We start from the raw sequence: 22,907 nt of genomic DNA on the forward strand, positions 1-22,907 counted from the left end.
TTTTCTTAAATTAATTGTCATTAAACTAAAATGCATTGAAAACTCCCATGTCAGGATTTGTGAATCGTAACAGTCATGTAAAAAATGTCAGCATTTATCTGCAATATCTGATATGCCTGTAAGTGGTGTTTTAATTGGCATTTATAGTCTAACATTCCTGTCATGTAATCTTAGGTGCAAAGTCCTCCACTGGTAATGTGTTTTGCCAGTTAAAATTGGGATCCAGCTCCAATACAAAGGTGCTAGGTTTTAGATTATACTCAAGCACTGAAGTGTTTTTGTAATCTGCTCCTTTTGGTTAAGTATAGTTATTCTAAACTCCTTGAAAAGGAACTATAGACATAAGTTCCCAATGTAGCTATCCCTGATAACTGTCATTGTCTAGCAGAGATGTCAATTTTTTCTCTCTGCCATTCAAATAATCTTATGTCTGAAACAAAGTCCCACACAATCATGTTGTTTTCATTCCCATGAATTAAGCTCTAAGAATCAGGTGTTGGAACACTAATGAGCAATGAAATCTGGTTCCACCAGGATTCCATCCTGTTTCTTTGGGCCCTGCCATTTTCTAGTAAGAGGGCGGACAGGACAGGCGGATCTTCTGCCTGGTCTCCCTGTAGGGATATATCTCGGAGGAGCTGCCAGTTACACCAGAAATTCTGCCCTGATAAGGGTAAAATGGAATTCTCACCATCTGAGAGCTGGCGTGAGTTCTGCTGAGGCCTTCTGAAAGTCCCCCGTCCTTTAACGAGCAACGGCAACCATTCCCGGAGAGGATTGATTATTTTATTGTACAAGAATCCTAGCTCTCATTAGAACTGAAAATCTTTTTGCTAATTACTTATTTGCCTTGGGAGGGCTTGGGGATCTCTGGTAGAAAGATCATGAGCTTTGTTGATACACCCTTGTAGCTTCTGGCAGCCTTCCTGGTCCCTGTCCCCACAATTTGGAATGAAGACTACTTCCATTGCCATGGGGTGATGGGGCTTCCACTCAGCCACACTTAAGTTGGCAGAGTGGGATCTCCAGAATATCAGGCCACTAATGTTTAGCAGTATTAGGGCAGGGGGTTCATTCTAACTTAGCAGCACTGAACAGTTCTGGTCATTATTCTGGAATTTGGCAACACAGGGGTGGAGGTCCTGAATAGTGGGAAGGATTGCCCCTGTAGTTTAGCAAGACTGTGGAAGAGGAGCTTGGATTTTAGTAGAATTGGGGCATGAAGTTTGTCTGACTGGCAGATTCCTGGGGTCTGTCATTGGTGGCCGGGCAGGGGATAGGAAAGTAAAAAATAGTTTATGTTGTTATCAGGTTACACATGAAAAAAAATACCTTCCACGGCTTCTGGCATTTTCCAATTGATAACAAATAATTAGTATTCTATCACAGCAACTGTATAAACAAATCTTATGTAAAGGTAATTAGGTATAAACATTTGGACAGTGTTTCTGTCTAAAAGTTTAGTTGAAAACCTACTCAAATTTGTCATGCAGTTTGCAATCAAATAACACCCCAACTAAAATAAATACCACATGAACAGAGAAACAATTTGACCAATCCACTGAGAAAAATAAATACTAGATTATTTATAATCAAATCATAAATTTTAAAATCCGTCACAGTGCAGTCTGTCTCGAATTGAGTTTCTGTTCTGTGATGTATTTGCAGCCATACTCTGTACCATGCATTGTACCATGTAATTACATGTAATAGCCAACAGATGGGGAAAGCCCGGGAGGCACATATTACTGCACCTGGTGCTACCTCCCTATATAAAACAGGCTCCCCCTGCAATGCTCACTTTTGGAGTTTACATTAAACCTAAAGGTCACAAGGTGATCAGCTCCAGCATGGGCCACGTGTGATTTATTACAGTGATAAGCATACATATCAACTGGCGACGAGAATAGGATACTAACATGCAGCTCTGGCCACCGTTGACTACATCAAGCGATATTGCGTTGGGGAAGACTGGGATGACTTCATTGACCGGCTGGATCAATGCTTTGTTGCGAAAGACTTAGAGGGAGCCGTGAATGCCAGTAAACGCAGGGCCGTCCTCCTCACGGTCTGCGGATCATGGACATACGCACTGATCAAGGACCTACTCACCCCGACAAAACCCGCTGAGAAAAGTTACGAAGAACTGTGTGAGCTAGTTCGAAATCACCTAAAGTTGAAGCGCAGTGTGCTCATGGCGAGGTACCGTTTCTACACCCACCGGCGCGTAGTAGGCCAAGACGTGGCAGCATACATCGCTGAGCTAAGGCATCTTGCTGGGCCATGCAAATTCAGAACCGTTCTTGAAGACATGTCAAGAGACTTCCTTGTTTTGGGAATCGGGCACGAAGGGATTTTTCCGCAAATTGCTAGCGAAGGAAGACTTGGACCTAGCCAAAGCCACCCTAATTGCTCAGGCATACATGGCCAGAGTGGAAGAAACAAAGCTACTCTACTCACAACTTCGGAATCACCCGGGGCCAAACACCATGAATAAGCTACATTCGTCGGCAGACAGGAGAAGTGCCCCCAGCTGGGCTAATGCAACCTCTGCTCGACCTGAGATGACTCACTCAGCACAACAATGGACTAATGCGAAGAGATCAGTACCTGTGAATGCAAGTCCATCAGCAAGCTGTTGGCGCTGTGGAGGGGCTCATCGAGCAAACCAGTGCAGGTTCAAACAATATGTCTGCAAGAATTGCTCAATGATGGGGCACCTCCAACGAATGTGTAAACGTGCTACAACACGATACGTAGCAGAGGATGGGAGGTCAAGTGTAGATCCTGAGGATCGCGCAGAGATAACCGAGGAGGAAGAGGTACATGGGGTGCACATGCATGAAGTGCACACCTTTACCAACAAGAATCCACCAATTATGATGAACATTAATCTGAACGGCATACCGGTACCGATGGAACTAGACACGGGTGCGAGCCATCGATCATGAGCCAGAAGACCTTCGAGAAATTATGGGCAAACAAGGCACACAGGCCCAAGCTGAGCCCGATCGACGCAAAGCTGCGCACCTACACTAAAGAGATTATCCCAGTCCTCGGAAGTGAAATGGTTCAGGTGCTGTATGATGGTTCTGTGCATATATTGCCACTATGGATTGTTCCCGGTAACGGACCCATGCTACTTGGCAGGAGCTGGCTATGGAATTTTAACTGGAAATGGGATGATGTAAAAGCATTATCATCGGTGGAGAAAACCACGTGTGCGCAGGTCTTAGACAAGTTTCCGTCACTGTTCCAGCTTGGCATCGGCAACTTCACAGGGGCCAAGGTGACAATTCAGCTCAGCCCAGACGTGAGACCCGTTCACCACAAGGCCAGAGCGGTCCCTTATATGATGCGGGAGAAAGTAGAAGTCGAGCTAGATCGGCTTCAGCGCGAAGGCATCATATCGCCAATGGAATTTAATGACTGGGCCAGTCCCATTGTCCCCGTTCTTAAAAGTGATGGGACAATTAGAATCTGTGGCGATTATAAAGTAACCATAAACCGTGTATCGTTACAGGACCAGTATCCGCTACCCAAGGCGGAAGATTTATTCGTAACTCTGTCGGACAGAAAGCTGTTTTCGAAATTGGACCTCACCTCGGTGTACATGATCCAAGAGCTGGCGGAATCATCCAAGAAGCTGACGTGCATAAACACACACAAGGTATGCAACCGGTACCCCTTGGTGATCCGTTCAGCGGTGGCGATCTTCCAACGAAACATGGAGAGCCTGTTGAAATCTGTCCCTGGAATGGTCGTCTTCCAAGACGACATCTTGATCACTGGACACGACACCGATGAACACCTCCATAACCTGGAAAAGGTGCTACACCGACTAAATCGAGTAAGTCTAAAGTTGAAACGAACCAAATGCGTCTTCTTGGCACCAGAGGTGAATTCCTGGGAAGGAAAATCGCAGAAGATGGCATCAGACCCTCAGACTCCAAGACGAAGGCGATCCAGAAGGCCCCGAGACCACACAACATGACGGAGTTGCGCTCGTTCCTAAGACTACTGAACCACTTTGGTAACTTTCTGCCTGGGCTGAGCACTTTGCTTGAACCATTACATGTACTGCTCCGTAAGGGTGATGACTGGGTCTGGGGTAAAAATCAAGAAACTGCCTTCGAGAAGGCCAGAAACTTATTGTGCTCAAACAAACTACTGGTGCTGTATGATCCTTGGAGGCATCTTGTTTTAGCGTGTGATGCATCATCCTACGGGATCAGGTGTGTGCTTCAACAAGCGAATGTGTCGGGTAATCTCCAACCTGTAACGTATGCATCCTGCAGCCTTTCCTCGGCCGAAAGGGTGTACAGCATGATCGAAAAGGAGGCCCTAGCTTGTGTGTATGCGGTAAAAAAGATGCACCAGTATCTATTTGGCCGGCGGTTTGAACTAGAAACCGGCCACAAGCCGCTCACATCGTTATTCTCTGAGAGCAAAGGCATTAATACTAACACCTCAGCTCGCATTCAGAGGTGGGCATTAATGCTATCCACTTACAACTATACGATCCGCCACAGATCAGACACCGATAACTGCGCAGATGCGCTCAGCCAACCCCCGCTCGCCACCACCGAGGGTGAAGCGGAGAAGCCCGCGGAATTGGTCATGGCCATGGAAGCCTTTGAGGGTGAAGGGTCACCCGCCACGGCACGCCAGATAAGAATCTGGACCAGCCAAGACTCGCTGCTGCCCCAGGTGAAAAACTGTATACTAAGTGGAAACTGGGCAGCCAAGTATGGAGAGATGCACGGCGATTTTAAGTCCTTTCACCGGCGCAAGGACGAGCTATCCGTCCAGGCCGACTGCATTTTGTGGGGAAATCGCGTAGTCCAGCCCAAGAAGGGCAGAGATTTATACGTCAAGGATCTCCATAGCATACACCCCGGCATTGTAATAATGAAAGCCATTGCGAGATCGCATGTGTGGTGGCCCAGCATCGACACAGACTTAGAGTCGTGCATACGCCGGTGCAACAAGTGCGCGCAACTCAGCAACGCACCCAGGGAAGCCCCCCTGAGCCTGTGGTCCTGGCCCTCCAAACCCTGGTCCCGTATCCACGTAGACTACGCGGGTCTCTTTCTAGGAAAAATGTTCTTAGTTGTAATTGATGCTTAATCAAAATGGATCGCATGTGTTATAATGTCATCCAACACATCCACCGCCACAATAAAGAGCCTTCGGACAATGATCACACCCATGGCCTGCCCGACATCCTTGTTAGTGACAATGGACCATGCTTTACGAGTTCCGAATTTCGCGAATTTATGTGCTGTAACAGCATAAAGCATGTCAGGTTGGCCCCGTACAAACCAGCCTCCAATGGCCAAGCTGAACGGGCAGTACAGATCATAAAGCAGGGCATGCAGCAAGTGACGGAAGGCCCCTTGCAGACCTGTCTGTCTCGCATGCTGCTTGCATATCGGACGAGGCCCCACTCACGCACTGGGTTCCGCCCGCCGAACTCCTCATGAAGAGGACCCTCAAAACAAGGTTGTCTCTCGTGCACCCGGTTTTAAGTGAGATTGTTGAAAACCAGCGTCTTAAGCAATGTACATATCATGACCGCAACTCTGTAACGCATTGTATCAATGTCGATGACCCTGTTTTCATGCTGAACTTTGGTATGGGCCCCAAGTGGCTCGCAGGCACTGTCGTAGCTAAAGAGAGGAGTAGGGTATTCGTGGTAAGACTCACTAATGGCCAAACCTGCAAGAAGCACATCGATCAAACCAAATTGAGGTTCACCGATGATCCAGAACCACTGGATGACTAAAGTGACATTGACTTCCAACCACAAGCAACAGAACCGGCGGTTCACCAAGAGAAAGAACCCGTCGCACCGGACAGTCCGACCAGAGCCGCAGCATCGCAAGGCAGCGACACTCCGGTCAGGCCGCCTACATCCAGCGTACAACTCAGGCGCTCAACCAGAGAATGCAGACCCCCAGTCAGGCTTGACCTGTAAACCGCATCTAAGACTTGGGGGGGGAAGTGTTGTGATGTATTTGCAGCCACACTCTGTACCATGCATTGTACCATGTAATTACATGTAATAGCCAACAGATGGGGAAAGCCCGGGAGGCACACATTACTGCACCTCGTGGTGCCTCCCTATATAAAGCAGGCTCCCCTTGCAGTGCTCACTTTTGGAGTTTACAATAAACCTAAAGGTCACAAGGTGATCAGCTCCAGATGGGCCACGTGTGGTTTATTACAGTGATAAGCATACATATCCTGCTCATTTCTGTTACTTTCTCTTTCCCTATTGGGTTCTCTCACATGCACACATACACAATATTGTAGATTAACAAAAAGCTCAAGGATCGATTCTCTCTCACCCGCACTGTAAAGCTAGTGATTTTCTTATGTGTGCTCATAGCATGTGAAGAACCTTGCCGTGAGCAAGGACACAAAAATTGTACCTTTCAGATAAACACCTCTATTGAATCACCTTATAACCTCAACCAACAAAAGAAGCTCCAATGTTTCAAGTATTTATTTGTATTTATATTTCCACGTACCAGTCAGCAGCCGAGTGAATCTATGCTGTATCCTCCCCATTGGTTCAACATCCTTTCTATAGTGTGGAGCCCACAACTTCACACAGTACTCCAACTGTGGTCTTACTAGGATTTTATATAGATTCACTGTTGCATCTTAACTTTTATATGTACATCTTGCCAAAAAATTAGCTTTTTTACAGCCATATCCACTGGAGGTGCTGTTTATAAGATCTTGTACACCAAAAATCACCAAATCCCTCTGCCTTCCACAGCATCCAGCCTTTCCCATTCAAAGCATTAGAATTATTTTTCTCACATTTCCTGATATTAAATTGCATCTGGCACTTTTTTGCCCATTCCACCATCTTATCCCTATCCCCTTGCAGCCTCCTTTGGTATTCTGAATTACTTTCTGACTCCAATTTCATACTGTCTACAAGTTGGACACCACTTACTCTAGCTTTATATCCAAATCATTGCTGTACACAGTGAACAGGAGAGGTCCCGGAACACCCACTTTCAACCATTCTGTCTTTAACTCCTAATTTCTGTTTCCTCTATTCTAACCAGTTTTTAATCTAATTTGCTATTCCTTTAATTCAATACCCTTAATCTTCTTTAATACTCTCCAATGTAGTACTTTGGTCAAAGGTTTTCTGGTAGATCATTTACCCCATAGCCACTGCATTTCCCCATCCGCCTTATTTGTCACTTCCTCATAAGAACTCCATCAAGCTTCTGAAATCCAGGCTGGCTGCTTCTAATTATTTTCTCTTCATCCACATATTTAGTAATTGTTTAATATGCATTAAGATTCACCTTTGCTGGCTTTTTGGAAGCATAACACGTGAATCAAACCCATAGATTTTTACTCTATCTAACCTTCTGACTTGTGTCAAATGATTGAATATTTCTAGGCACTGTCAATGGTTACAAAAATATTGCGGGACAATATTAGCTCTGGTGGACTATTGAACCAACAGTTTTATTTTCACAACAGCTTAGGGTGTTTTAAATGTTTATCAATAACCATAGTGTCTTTAGACCTTGTTCATAGAATTACATAGTGCCTAATCAGATCACAAAATAACTTAAAAAAATATTTTCTTTACTAATGACCCGACAAAATTCAATGAGTAGCATGATTTTAATGAAACAATTTGAAGTAGATGCGCTTACACAACTATACGTACCAACATGCTGAGTTTTCATACATTCTCTGATTTATTAATGCTGGTTAAATGAGGGTGAGTTTGGGTTTACTAGAAAAATTGCCAATTGGCTTTGAGATGTTGGGTTACATAGTTTCAGTGTATAAAATAACTTTGCCTTGCTACATCATTGCTCACAAGTTGATCAGTATTCCACGGGAGAGCCTTGACAATGTGATTATTTCAATTTGAATTGTTAGAAAAAATAAGGACCTGGGGCATATCTAAGGGTAAATACTAACTTATCATAGTACTTCCAGCTAAAATTATGGGTAAAGTGAAGAGCAGCGACTCATTTATTTTTAGGTTTTTAAGATTACTGGTTCAATCGATAAGCCTTTTGAAAATAACCAGAACTGTAATTGTTTGTGTTTCATATGTTTCGCAAGAATATTTATGCAAAGTCATCTGCGCACTAAAATTAAAATGATTGAGTGGCAATGGTTATAGTAAGTAAATTATGAGAAATCTGAGTCCACATCACAGAATTTGTTCAGTAGTTACCAATGGGGTTCATTAGTTACAAATAGTTACATTACAGTGTTTTGATTTCCACAAACAAAAATTAAATAAATTGTTCACATGTAAAAGTTATAGCTGGTTTTTATCCATACACAATGTATTACAAACATTATTTCTTACAAACATTATTTCAAATAATTGCATTTGAGGCAACCAGAAAGTAAGACAGACAAAGCAATTAATTTACACGCACTACTGGAAACTTATGGCATGCATGAGGTACAATTTATTTTGAGCAACTTGCAAATCAGTTGTGTTGGCAGAGTGACAGTTTCAAGACATGACAAGTAGTTCCAGATAACTCTCCTACACTAAATGAAAGGCAAAAGATTGCATTTCCATTTTGCACCATCTTCCATATGCATAGTGCTCCAAAGGAGCACATTAAAGTACTTAGAGTTAGCCAGTCAAAATCAGAGTTCTATGGTAGTGGTTTTGTCTGGAAGATGCCAACAATTAAAAGATGGACAGGGCCTTGAAGAATAATGCAAAGTTGTCTGTTGAAAGCATATTTCATCCCAATCAACATGTAAAAGTACAATTATCCATAACCAAAGCTTGCTTCACAGCTGTAAAGTTCAGCTGTAATGATCCCTGCACATTGCACTTGCACATCAATTATGATAATCATAATCACGGTCGTTAAGCTGAATGTTCATTACTGTCAGGATGCTACTGACAGCAGTTTCAATCATCAGCTGCAATGGCCAAGCAGTCACAGTCGCACCCATGTTTCTGCACCCAGGTTTTGCAACATTAAATCTATGATATTTTCTACTTCCCACTCTATTTTACAACGATTGAGGAAGAAAAGTTGACTTTATGTTCTACATAATGTACTAAGATTGTTTCCTACTGTTCTATTTTAATTTTTTTTCTTGGTACATGATTAACTGAGATCTTTAGACCTGCAATGCCCCACTATTACTTTAAAAAATATTTTTAGGGTTTAATATGAAAATATGCTGGAGGTGTAATATTGTCTTTGAAACATAACCCTTTTCAGAACTTTACATTTTTGGTGAAGCAACCAATCTCTACGACTGCACATTTTATTTATTAATGACACTGCCTGCTGCTCTTTACTCCCAGTTCTAGATATTCAGAGCCAAGAGCTGAAAGCGAAGCTGTGAAATTAGCAGCAGCAATACATAAAATGCACATAAATACAGTTTAATTTAAATAGTCTATAAAGAATCATGTTGGAAACATGAGAATATTAAGGAGCTTGGGGCATTGCACATTGAATTGGTTACTTGTCAAATTAAGGGTTGACGTATAACCAATTCAGTTGTTTGTGGTGCACAAGTTTCCAACTCAAGCATGTAACATTCTTACTTTATCTAATTCACTTGGTTAATAATATTTGTACAGTCTTCCTATTTGTTTTTTCTACAAACCATTTGTACTCACCAATTTATTGTTTTCAACAAAAATGTATTTATTTTAATGGTTGGAAGTAATAATAATAATAACTTTTATTTATATAGCGCCTTTAATGTAGTAAAACATCCCAAGGCGCTCCACAATAGTGTTACAGAAAAACAAATAAATTTGACACTGAGCCACAGAAGAAATTAAGGCAGATGATCAAAAGCTTATTTAAAGAGGTAGGTTTTAACAAGGTCTTAAAGGAGGAAAGAGAGGTCGCGAGAGGGAGCGGTTTAGGGAGGGAGTTCCAGAGCATAGGGCCCAGGCAGCTGAAGGCACGTCCACCGATGGTTGAGCAATTATAATGAGGGATGTTCAAGAGGCTAGAATTTGAGGAGCACAGACATCTTGTGGGATTGTGAGGCTGAAAAAGATTACAAAGGTCGGAAGGGGAAAATCCATGGAGTGATTTGTAAACAAGGATGAGAATTTTGAATTGAGGCTTTGCTTAACTGGGAGCCAATGTAGGTCAGAAAGCACAGGGATGATGGGTGATCTTGACTTGGTGTGGGTTAGTACACGGGCTGCTGAGTTTTGGATGACTTCAAGTTCACGTAGTGTGGAATGTGGAAGGCCAGCCAGGAGTGAGCTGGAGTAGTCAAGTCTAGAGATAACAAAGGCATGAATGAGGATTTCAGCAGAAGAGCTGAGGCAGGGGCAGAGGCGGGCAATGTTATGGAGGTGGAAAAAGCGATTTTAGTTATGCTGCAGATATGTGACTGGAAATTCATTTCAGGATCAAATATGACACCTAGGTTGCGAACAGTCTTGTTCACCCTCAGATTGATGCTAGGGAGAGGGATGGAGTCAATGGTTAGGGAACGCAGTTTGTGGTGGGGACCAAAGATAATGGCTTTGGTCTTCCCGATATTTAATTGGAGAAAATTTCTGCTCATCCAGTACTGGATGTCGGACAAGCAATCTGACAATTTAGATACCAAGCAGGGGTCGAGAGATGTGGTGGAGAGGTAGAGTTGGGTGTCGTCACCGTACATGTGGAAACTGATTCCATGTTTTCGGATGATATCGCCAAGGGGCAGCATATAGATGAGAAATAAGAGGGGCCAAGGACAGATCCTTGGGGACACCAGAGGTAACGATGTGGGAATGGGAAGAGAAGCCATTGCTGGAGTTTTTCTGGCTATGATTAGAGAGATAAGAATGGAACCAGGCGAGTTCAGTCCCACCTAGCTAGTCATTGGTGGAGAGGCATTGGAGGAGGATGGAGTGGTCAACTGTGTCAAAGGCTGTAGACAGGTCCAGAAGGACAAGGAGGGATAGTTTACCTTTGTCACAATCACAAAGAATGTCATTTGTGACTTTGATGAGAGCAGTTTCGGTACTGTGGCAGGGGCGAAAGCCAGATTGAAGGGATTCAAACATTGAATTCATGGAAAGATGATCATGAATTTGGAAGGCAACAACACGTTCAAGTACTTTGGACAGGAAAGGGAGGTGGTGATGGGGCGATAGCTAGCAAGCATAGTGGGGTCAAGGGTTGTTTTTTTGAGGATAGGGGTGATGATAGCATATTTGAAAGGAGAGGGGAACAGTACCTGAGGACAGAGCACCAGTAACAATGTCGGCTAACATGGGAGCCAGAAAAGGAAGTTGGATGGTCAGCAGTTTAGTGGGAATAGGGTCAAGAGAGCAGGAAGTGGGTCTCATGGATAAGATGAATTTGGAGAGATTAAGAGGGGAGATCAAAGAGAAACTAGAAAAATATATGAGTTTAGGGCTAGGGCAAGTGGGAGCGTCAGATGAAGTTTGGCCCTGTGGGCGAAGTGAAGGAAGGGAACTTGCAGAGGCAGCTGATCGGATGGTCTCAATCTTTGAGACAAAGAAGTCCATGAGCTCCTCACACTTGTTGTTAGAGGTGAGTGTGGTGGAGACAGAGGAGAGGGATTTAAGGAGACTGTTACCAATAGAGAATAGTAACCTGGGGTTATTTTTGCAATCCAGAATGATCCTGGAATAGTGAGCAGTTTTTGTAGACAAGAGTAAGAACCGATAGTGTTTTATGTGTTCGAGCCAGATCTGGCGGTGAATGGCTAAACCAGTTGTCCGTCACATCCGTTCAAGTATACGCCCTTTTGACTTGAGGGAGTGAAGATGAAGACTGTATCAGGGGGAACGGTAAGGGTGGGAGAGAGTAATCATTTTAATAGGGACTAGGGCATCAAAGATGGTAGTGAAGGTGTGATTGAGTAGATCGGTGGCTGAAGAAATATCATTGTTAAGAGGGCCAAATGTTGGACAGTTTCGAGTTTGATAAGTGCAGTTGTAATAGAGTTTGGAGAGTTTTTTTCCAAGGGCGGATGCAGAAGGAAGTAGGTTTAGATTGGGGAAGTGGAATGTGGGTCGATAGTGATTCAAGGAAATGGTTAGAGATGGCGTTATCTTTAATTGATAAAGTAGGATAATGTTAACAAGATAAACTTGTAGTTCAGATTCTAAACATACAATAATCACAATAAATTAGTTTGAATTTCAAAATTAATTAATTAATGGAATTATATCAACAATATTGCAAGTTTTGGGGATTCTTCCACCGCGCCCCCCCAATTCAAATCATTCAATCTTAAGGCTATACCGTTTGATTAATGTAACCACTGGAATAGATTTACAAGATGCAATGTATTATCCATGCTTTTAACCTCTAAAGATTCTGAGCAGCTGCTCATTTGTACAGATATTGTGGACCACAGGTGTGACGGGTGCTGGAATCCATGAAACAAGATAGCTTTGCTGGACTGATGATTGGTTATATAAGGTGAAATGCTGAGCAGCTAAACAACAGTGACGTCTAATGATCAAAGTTATGCCAAGTATGCACTTTCATTTGTATTTTCTTCTGTGTGTTAGTTTTTAATAAGAAAAGTAGATGCAAATAAATAGGTAAGTAAGGTTGATAAAAAGTGATAACTCAAATGGCATTCGGTGTGCAAAATCTTCACTCAAAATTCGGAAGCCTAGCATCCATTTTTCCAGCACAAAAATGGATAGCTGTAAGTTGAATATCACCTTCCTCATGTTTTCTTGAAATTTTGTCTATCAGGAACTTAGGGTCCTGGGCAGCGAAAAGGGCATTCCTTATTTTTTTTGCGCCATTCTTCTAAGGTTTTAGTTAAATTAATCAAATAGTTGTCATGAATGCAAGTTAAGCATCAATTTAACTGCTTGAGAAACCTCATTCACGTCACTAAATAATGGAGACGCAGTGACTGTGAAAGGAACACATATGCAATGTAATTGATTGGTATTCTTTTATTCTATCCAAAATTGGTATTAAAAAAAATATGAGCTGCAAAATTGCACTCACCCATTTTTATTTTCTCTCCCTGAGAAGACATTTTGTTTAAATGGTGCACAAGTCATCAATCTTGCTGCCAGGCCACAAATTGATAAACATTATCAATGTTGATTTTGCTAATATTGAAGATATTCAGATGAAATAAATAGGTAAACTCACCTTCAGGACATCAGCATTACCCTTTTATCATGGTTTCAAAGCAATGGATATTACAAACAAGCAAGACTTCATAATTAAACCAATGAATAGTTAGCAATAGCAATACAAAAAAATCATCTCCAGATTTTGAAAAGTTACATTTATATTCCAAACAAACAACTATCAATTTACACTTTCACTGATGATTATAGATGCTAATAGTCAATTATTATCAGATTGTTGAGATACTTGAAAAGTCAATTGTGCTATTTTGTTGCTTGCCTACCTTATTTTTGTTTGGCATGTCTTCAGTTGCTCTAAAGTGTTTAGTTCCATAAGCAATAGTTTCATATTTGGTGCCAGTATTAAGGAGTGGCTCAATGGTTTTGTACCTACTTGTATTGCTGAATGGCAAGAATCTATAAGCAGGATTTAAAACAAAAATATTAAAAGTATGTAAAACATTCAGTGTTGAAATCCCTCATAGTACTTTCATTAGCAGATAATAAGAGATGGTACTGCTTGAAAATGGCAAACTAGCACAAGATGTTGGAGCACCAACATACTGCACCAGAGAACAGTGGGACATGGGTCACACTGCCATTTAAATTATCAGGTGTGCCCATCAGTTACTAGTTCAGACTGGGATTGACGAAAGCCAATAAAATAATTAGGGAAAAACAGGGTTTTATACTCCTAAAATAAAATGTATTTTCTAAAATCTTTGTTTTAATACTTTAATTTCCAAATGGATGGTCTCACCAACTCCACATAGACTTTATTAATTGACTAACAAACAATATCTACCCAGACAAATTTATTACTTTACAATTAAAGAATATACTCAAGCTAGAAAATATTTTTAAAAGTTACACAATTTCTCAGCACAAATGACATGTTATATGAGATTACAATGGTCATTTTTTGCCACAGTTTGGGACGAAACAAAAATTTGCACTGAACCACACTTCAGACTACAGAACTGATTAAACCATTACTGATTACGTAGGGAGAAAAAGTGGGGCTTGGAAACTAGATTTATATATATACAATTAGATATTGTTAGATATTTTCTCATATCAGAATTAAATATGTAGCAGTATTCACTATAATTTCCAAACCGACAGTCTCTATTTCAACCATATTCATACACCAAAGAAAATTACGTACATACAGATAGAATTTCTGATGCAAATAAAATTACTTATTTCAGTTAAAAACAAATAAAATTTATACCATGCACTACAACACAGCATTCTCCTCTGAGTGCTTGAATACCCACTGCTGCACTTTTATACACAGAGTTCATGCTGCACCTATTTCTAACTTCCTTAAGGAATGTGACATTTTCTGAGAGTTATCATAATTCTATCAAAACACCACCGTAGGTCAGGGCTATAAGTAGAGCTGGAGCGCCGGGCCCTGGAATATCGTGGGCTGCCCCGATCTGTGTGAAAATACCACCGCAAGTCGGGGCTATAAATAAAGCTGGAGCACCTGGCCCTGGAACATTGTGCGGCGAATAAGGGTACATGGCCCAGAAGAACCGAGGGCCCAGGGGCAGCACGGGCATGCCCACACTGCGATATGTGTGCGCACTAGGTCCGTGCAGCAGAGCAGGTCTGCAGTCGTCCTGGTTAATCTTTGCTACTGGATAAAGGCCTAGCTCTGTCAAGCCCGTGTGGTGGCTGATGTGCAACAGTCACCACACGCTAAAAAAAATCCACACACAGGCATCTTCCACCCCCTCAATTGGAGTTCAGGACTGGAATATTGGGTCCTTCATTGAAACATCTGTGAACTCTGATGGGAGCAAGTCATCCTTGTTCAAGGGACCACCTATGATGATGATCATAATGTTTTTATCCTTCTTGGGCAACCATCAAGCTGTTCAACTACCATCAACATTTCCAACCATGCCAGGATTGACTTACATTAGTTATGTCAATTTTTGCTCCATTGACAGGTACAAAACTCTAAGTTGTGTAAAAGATTCCACCACAATTTGTGAACGTTTTTGCTGAAAAGTGTGGTGACAGATGAGTATTCATTAAATGTACAATCTGTGAAATCAGTGCATTTAGACCTAGGGCTTGAAATTTCTGGAGGCCTAGTCTGCTGCTAAAAATGCAGGATTCTGGGGCAGGATTTCTGGCCTCCAGTCTGCTGCGTCTTGACCCTGTTCTAAATCCTGGAGACAGGGTCATTTACATAAAGGGGAAGTGCACCCAGACTATTTACAATGTTCCCTGCGAAGTCTGTTCTGGCCAAAAAGGATCTTTTTTTTAAAAGAAGCACATTTTCACTGTTGCAGTTTTCATATCATTGAGCATGCACATCCGCCTGGCAGTTGCAAATAATCCTGCATGATGGAGTTGTATTTTCTGTGGGGTGAGGTGGTGAGGCAGAATTTGATTTCTGATGAATAATTTCATTCCCCCCCCCCCCCCTCCCCCAATCCTGTTTTCTCTTCTGGCGACATGACATAAGGGGCTAATCGCAAGGAACAGCTGCCTCCCCTCCCCTCATAGTTGTTTATGGTTGACAAAAAGGGGCGGCGACTGGTGGAACAGGGTCTTAGCCCTAATCTTCGCGCCTTCGCCTAACATATGCTCTGATAGAACCCTCCCAGGCTCAGAGACTGATGCAAGAAATTTGGAAGAGACAGATTGAGTGTGTGAGGGAGAGATAAAGAAAGAGCAATTAATAGTTTGATAAAAATGAAAAATATGATCGTGTATCAGACGACAAGCTTTTTCTTGACCTTCTCTGTGCTCTTTGAACAGTAGATAGAATCATAAAATGGTTACAGCACAGTAGGAGGCCATCCCATGCGTCGAGGCCGTGCTGGCTAAAATCAACTGCGTTGTTGGGATTGGAACTCATGGCTCCAGGTCATTAATCCAGACCTAGTCTAGTAACATGACCACTGTGCTTGGGCTTTGAAAATCTGCATGATAGTGCTACACCCTGCATAGATTATCATTATTTTCTGGTTTTACTACTAAAAAGGAAAACAACTTGGAGATGAATCATTTTATATTTTTTAAATAATACCAGGGATACTAATTCCCATTATGTTTCAAAGGAAACTTCCTTATTTTGCCATTGGCATTGCAATTCTAATGCCAACAGCGTGCTAATTTAAAACATAATTTACAAAATATATATTTAAAATTAATTAAAAGCACTGTGGGACGTTTTACTACATTAAAGGCACTATATAAATGTAAGTTGTGGTTGTCAGCAGAATGCCACTCCTGCTACCCTGCCAGAGCAGCCATTTTCAATGTGGGTGGGATGAGTGACTGCAGTTGCACTTTCCCACCCACCAACAGCCTGACCCCATTTCGCAGGCTGCCCATGCGACAGTGACGGATGCAATGGGCCCATGTGAAGACCTTTAATAACTCACTGGTGACTTTGTCATTCATGAGTTATTAGGTCTTTCTCACTCGTGGAATAAACTGGCTATTTCATTGTCCCTCTTGTGTATATTCTCTATTTATTCGGATTGCTGAAAGAGTCATAAGAATTGTACTTTGCAAAAACAAAGTAGGGAAAGTTGGAAAATGATTTCAATGATAAAGGAGCATAGAGATTAATAATTATTAGACAATCAATTTGTACCAACAATGATACAACTTTTCAGAAATAGATTTGGAGTACTTGACATTACTTTTAAGATTGCAGGATACAAGTAGATTTTTGGAGCAAATACTAATTTCAAATATAAACCTGTAAACCTTATTGAAATAAACATTAAAAGGAATGCAAACACAAGAATCAATGTTTTAGTTAATTATTTAATTAGTTAATTAGTTTATCCTAAACAACTAGCAGTGTGGCAATTGTCATGCAATAGCCCCAGACAGATAGCAATTTTTTAATATAGAATTCTAAATTAAGTGAAAAATTTAACAGGAGGGTTATGACATAAAGGTGTGGTATTGTGTAAACAATAGAGTTCCAGGAAGGCTGCCAAATGTTAATTAAAGTGTATGTTGATTTTGTAAATTACACCCCAGACACTTAGCTGGGGGTATTCTATAAACAGATTTAACCAACATGAAAAGGTGGAGTGTCAGAGGAGTTCTAAATACCACTGGGCTTGCTGATGCCGATGTTGATGCTGAAAGAAGATACTTCAGAGATTTATGTAGCAAAACTAAACTTGTTTAACATTTTTAAATCAAAAATGAGTTGGCCACTGTAAAATGTCAGTAGTTTTATGATGGGCATTGGTTTTCAATGAAAATATATTTCTATGCACTTTACAAATGTTTTTTATTTACTGAAAGAATAAAGCTGAATTGTGATCACTTCTTAGAAAATACTTTCTGTTAAACCAGTGAGTTTAATCTTTTGCTGTACTAATCTGTTGTAATTCTTAGCTCCTTTCCAGCATAATGCTAGGAATGTTCCTACATAGGTAAATAGATTATCCAATGAAAGAATTCCTATCCAAAAGAATAGGAAACTTAACATGCTTTGTCTGTTTTTCTAGTATTCCAATTTATGTTTGAATTATTAAAAATGTTAATAATAACATGGTATTGGATATACCATTTAAAAAGGATATGCAATATATATATCTTGTCTAAAATATATTTAACCAAAATTGCTTAGAGGTTTGTGCTGGTGTGACCAGGTGCCTTTGAAGGCACAACTTACTAAAAGGGATGTAAACATGAACAGTTATAAATATAACACTATCATTGCGTTTCTTACAAAGTTCTTCAATCCAGGAAGTTTCTAAAACCAAATTTATTCAACCTCTACTATGTGAGTATATCTTCTTTGCTGCATTGTCAGCAATTTTCCTGTTCTCAGCAATTTGTTACTTCAAATTTTTTACCTAGAACAGACTTTAGGAATAAGCAATAGAGCACATGCAAGGTCAACAATCAGCAGTTCATGCAACTGCAGCTCATCTTCCATATATTTACTACTTAATAAGTAAGAGAAAATAAGAATTAAAATGATTTATATATCAATATGCCTCTAAACTTATTCAACAAAGTACTGATTTTGAGGGTTTTCAAGTTATATAGTTTTCTTGCTTTACAAGTCATTGGGGCGAAATTACCATACACTCAGTTTGCGGTGCAAAATTTGAGTTAAGTGAAGCCGGCCGAGATGGGCGGGAAGGAGTTTGCAAATTTGGCACTTTGTTTCCCAAATTGGAGAGCTGTGTTGTTGAAGTGCGAAATGGCCTCCGTATGGTGGTAGCAGGGCGAGAGAGGGGCAGAAGCACGGCGATGTCACTCAGCGCTGTGCTGACCACCTCAGCCCAGCCGAACCAGCAGCTGCCATTGTCATGGCAAATGCAAAGTCGGCTAACACAAAAAAAGATGGTGGCCACGGTGCAAGGCCCTCCCCTTTAAGGGCAGACAGGGCACCCAGCCACCACAGCTTTGCGACGTTCAAAGCTGTCTGTAGCATCGCCCCATGCCAGCTTCGCTCCCGCAGGGCAATTTCCCCTGCGGGGCGATAAGGGGTTGGCACGCACGGCGATGACATCATCGCCGTGTGCGCCACTGCCCGGGGTAAAAACTACGGGGCGCAGCACAAAGCTGCTTTCGCTGCTGACATACCAGGGGAAATTCCGGGCGGGTCGCTTCCGCCGCCTGTCTCCGGACAAACAGTCCTTATTGCCCCGTTAGCGCCAACGGGCTTTTCGAAAAGGTATAATTTTGGCCCCATTATCTTTTGTCAGAACAGAGGACTGAAAATTTTGGAAAAAAATTTAAATATTTTAAAATACACTGAAAGATAGAAAGACGCCCAAACATTCTATATTTGAACTATGTGGGTGGCATTCAAAAGGTTATCTTGAATCATGACTGTGAATTACTGTCATTTAAAAAAATTATACTGCAGTGCACAAAGCTAATTATATAGCAGCTTGATTTTTAATATGTTCTCAACACAAATGTAAGAAAAATATTATTTTAAGCACAGGATTTTTAAAAATCTCAGCCGAGGCATAGAATACAAGTGCAGGGGGGTTATGATTGAACTGTATAAAATACTAGTAAGGCCACAGCTAGAGTACTACATGCAGGTCACCACATTACAGGAAGAACGTGATTGCACTGGAGAGGGTACAGAGGAGATTTACGAGGATGTTGCCGGGAGTGGAAAATTTTAGCTATGAGGACAGATTGTATAGGCTGGGTTTGTTTTCCTTGGAACAGAGGAGGCTGAGGGGAGACCTCATTAAGGTGTATAAAATTATGAGGGGCCTAGATATAGTGGATAGAAAGGGCCTATTTCCCTTAGCAGAGGGGTTAACAACCAGGGGGCATAAATTTAAAGTAATTGGTAGAAGATTTGGAGGAGGTTTGAGGTGAAATTTCTTCACCCAGAGGGTTGTGGGGGTCTGGAACTCATTGCTTGAAAGGGTGATAGAAGCAGAAACCCTCACATTTAAAAAGTACTTGGATGTGCACTTAAAGTGCGTAACCTACAGGTCTACGAACCAAGTGCTGGAAAGTGAGATTAGGCTGGAAAACTCTGTCGGCTGGTGTGGACACAATGGGCCGAAATGGCCTCCTTCCGTGCTGTAAATTTCTATGATTCTATGACATGTAATTGTCGATACCAAGCATCAGGTGGTAATATAATTTATAAGGACTAAGCCTTGATTTTGATTGAGTGCTGTTTGATGACAGGGGTTTGGCTGTATTTATTTTTTCCCACAGTTTTAAGCCACACTCTGTGTAAGGTTGATAATAAAGTTCCACCATTAAAAAATATTTGCAAACAAAAGATTAGTATGAAAATCAACATGGAAGTATTTGTGATCTTATGCTTCTATAATAAATTACTTAGTTGGTTATTTTATTAAACAAAGACAATGGCCCGTAATTTGCAGTCAGCGGCGAAGCAAAGGCGTTCACTGCTGGCCCCGAAGTGAGCTTCCCACAATGTCGCAATCTCTATGACGAAAAGTTTTGCTTTTCCAATGTTCAGTTGAGATCAGTCTAAGTTAATGGGGGTCCCCGAGTGTGAGCTGCGGTATTGTCAACAAGCTGTCTAAGCAGTCAATCACAATGCAGAATTCTCACAGACCGGGAACCAGGAAGTGAAGAAGCTCCTTTTATTATAACTTTTTAAAACAAAGAGCAAAACAAAGATTGGGCTCTCACATGGGAAAAGGTGAGCCTGAAATAAAGATGAACAAACTTTAAAAAGAATACATTTTTTTTTAAAGTTTCTTAAAAATTGTAATTTTTATTTAAATGGGCAATTTGACACTCCACAAATTAAAATTAGTTTTTCAGGGCCATAACATTTGTTTAGCAGTCAATACACTGTTAAATACCAGTTACACCTAATCCAAAAGGGTATAACTTTTAATGGGGTATTTAACAGCAATATTACTGCGGAAAAGCCAAAGTTTTCATTCGTTTCCCTGATTGCCTTGATTGCCGGCTATTTGCGGGGGGGGGGGGGGCGGAGGTGGCGGGGCGGTATAGTATAGCCAGTGTCAGAGCAGTGAATGATTGACCATAACTTCAGGAGTTCCAGGTTACGATGCACATGCGCCACATCCTGAAGTTGCGGTCAGTTTCAAAGGGGTAATACAGCATTCACTCATATTACCCACCGCAAATTCCAGGCCAATAGTTTGCAGAGGGGTGATATATTTCTATGTTTGAATGTAAATGCATACAATGAATGCACTACTTTAAAATGAATAATTATTAATTACATGTTTACACAATAACTTGCTTTCAGTGATAAAAACCTTTCGTCACTACTCTAAGTCACACAAAATAGTCATTAACAGAACTTAGAAATTTATAAGAATATGGAAACCATTGGAAATAGACTCCATTGATTCTTATATTTGGATCTTTTCTCCTCTTCTCAGCATGAGTTGGCAAATATCGGCCTTTTACCTCCTGCTTCCGCCTGTAAGCTAGAAGAAATTAGTTTGTTTCCATGGTTACAATATCAGCATGTTTCCAATCTAAGTAATATCTTATGTAAAACACAGGCCACTGCTGTGTATCATTGTTCTGGCATAAGTAGATTATGATTTTTATTGGATATCTAATACGCATCTTTTCACATTTCTACTGTTTTGTTTTTTTCCCCAAATTGTAAATATGCGATAGTGATGATTTTAATCCTATTTTCTCTTGCTTAATCAGTAGTAAGGAAAAATAACTTGTTTCAAGACATAGCTGCGCAGTTCTACTTTACATTTTAGAAAAACATTATAAACATTCATGAATTATTAGTTTTTAAAACAATTAAAACAGCCTCAATAATTGACTTTACCCAGTTTGATTCTTTTGCCATTACAAAATCATTTTAACTATGGAAAACAGCTTAATATATTTTAAAAGAAATATAGAGTTTAATTTGTCAGTTATTTGATCTCTTGATTTTGGAGAAAGCCACAGGCATAAGGTATTTATTAATTGTATGCTTTAAATGATATTTGTGGCTATTTGGTGGGGCCCATCAGATTATGTAATTGTGGGACAATACAAATATTAATGAATAAATGTGCTTTAAGAATGGAAGGCCGCTTTAATTGATTTTTCAATTAAATTCAATTTCAGTATTCCACTTTAGGAATAAAACAAAATAAATTTAAAATCTCATGAAAGTTGAGCATTGCCTTTTTAAAATGAGAGGAGTGTATAGGTGTACAAATACTCATGAGAAAAATAGCATTCATACAAGACAGATTACAGTGCTAGGAATGCTAATTTGCACATGGGACAGACATCACCAAAAATTAATGTGGCCCCAATGTCCCAGAATATATGGAACTGATGCTGTGAGCCGGCTGCTCTGGTAGCAGTTGCCATCCTGTTCAAATCAGAACAGTCCATCTTTCTTTCTTTTCAGCTCTATTTAAAACAGTGTGTTTTTCCTCCCGTGGATTGCTTGGTGCAGTACCCTAGGAAAGCAGTCTGACACAGCTCTTCACACATAAAGGTGTAGGTTTGAATCTAGCCCAGGAGTTGGTGACAAAGGTCACTTCTTCCAAATAGCTATTAAGAGCTTCCAGTGAAATGAGATCAGCCAACCTCTGTCAAAAATCCCAAATCTATCACTCTGGTCTCTGACACTCCATATAGTGTAAGCAATTCACCACAGTGAGCATCAAAAAGCATCTATGTAAACTCTAAAGTACGTAACCTCTGCTGAATTGAAACATAAGTGCCTTAGTCTATCACCTGTAAAATAAAATTGTTAGATTGTCAGGTAAATAATTACGTTACTATTACTACTGTCTTTGAGTTCAGTTATCTTGGGTCATACTATTAGTTGAATTATAGGGGCCAATTTTAGACTCATTACATCTGAAAATGGTTGCCGATGGGATGTAATGGTGTGTGAAATTTGGCAGAGATACGTCCCGACTGATCTCCGCCTATTCTTTGCTCAGTTCAAATTTCTGGTTTCCAGAGACTTGAGCACATAATCTAGGCTGACACCTCATTGTAGTACTGAGGGAGCACTGGACTGTCAAAAGTGTCATCTTTCAAATGAGATGTTAAACTAATGCCCTGTCTGCCCTCTCAGATGGGTGTAAAAGATCCCATGGCACAATTTGAAGAAGAGTGGGGGAGCTCTCTCCAGTATCCTGACCAATATTTATCCCTCAAGTAACATTACTATTTGGTCATTATCTATTGCTTTTGTGGGACATTGCTGTGCGTGAATTAGCTGCTGGGTTTCCCACTTTACAACAGTGACAACACTTTAAAAGTACTTCATTGGCTGTGAAGCACTTTAGGACGT

General features: G+C 40.8%; 1 protein-coding gene across 1 annotated transcript in view; it reads right to left on the bottom strand.

Moving 5' to 3' along the window:
* spata17 (spermatogenesis associated 17) overlaps positions 1–22,907 on the bottom strand; it is a 516,063-nt gene that overhangs the window by 219,008 nt on the left and 274,148 nt on the right. The window contains exon 9 of the mRNA XM_070889444.1: positions 13,420–13,552. Coding sequence (XP_070745545.1) covers positions 13,420–13,552 — 133 coding nt within the window. The remainder of the gene's footprint in view (positions 1–13,419; positions 13,553–22,907) is intronic.

The sequence above is a fragment of the Pristiophorus japonicus genome, chromosome 9 (assembly GCF_044704955.1).
Source record: "Pristiophorus japonicus isolate sPriJap1 chromosome 9, sPriJap1.hap1, whole genome shotgun sequence".
Taxonomy (NCBI): Eukaryota; Metazoa; Chordata; class Chondrichthyes; family Pristiophoridae; genus Pristiophorus; species Pristiophorus japonicus.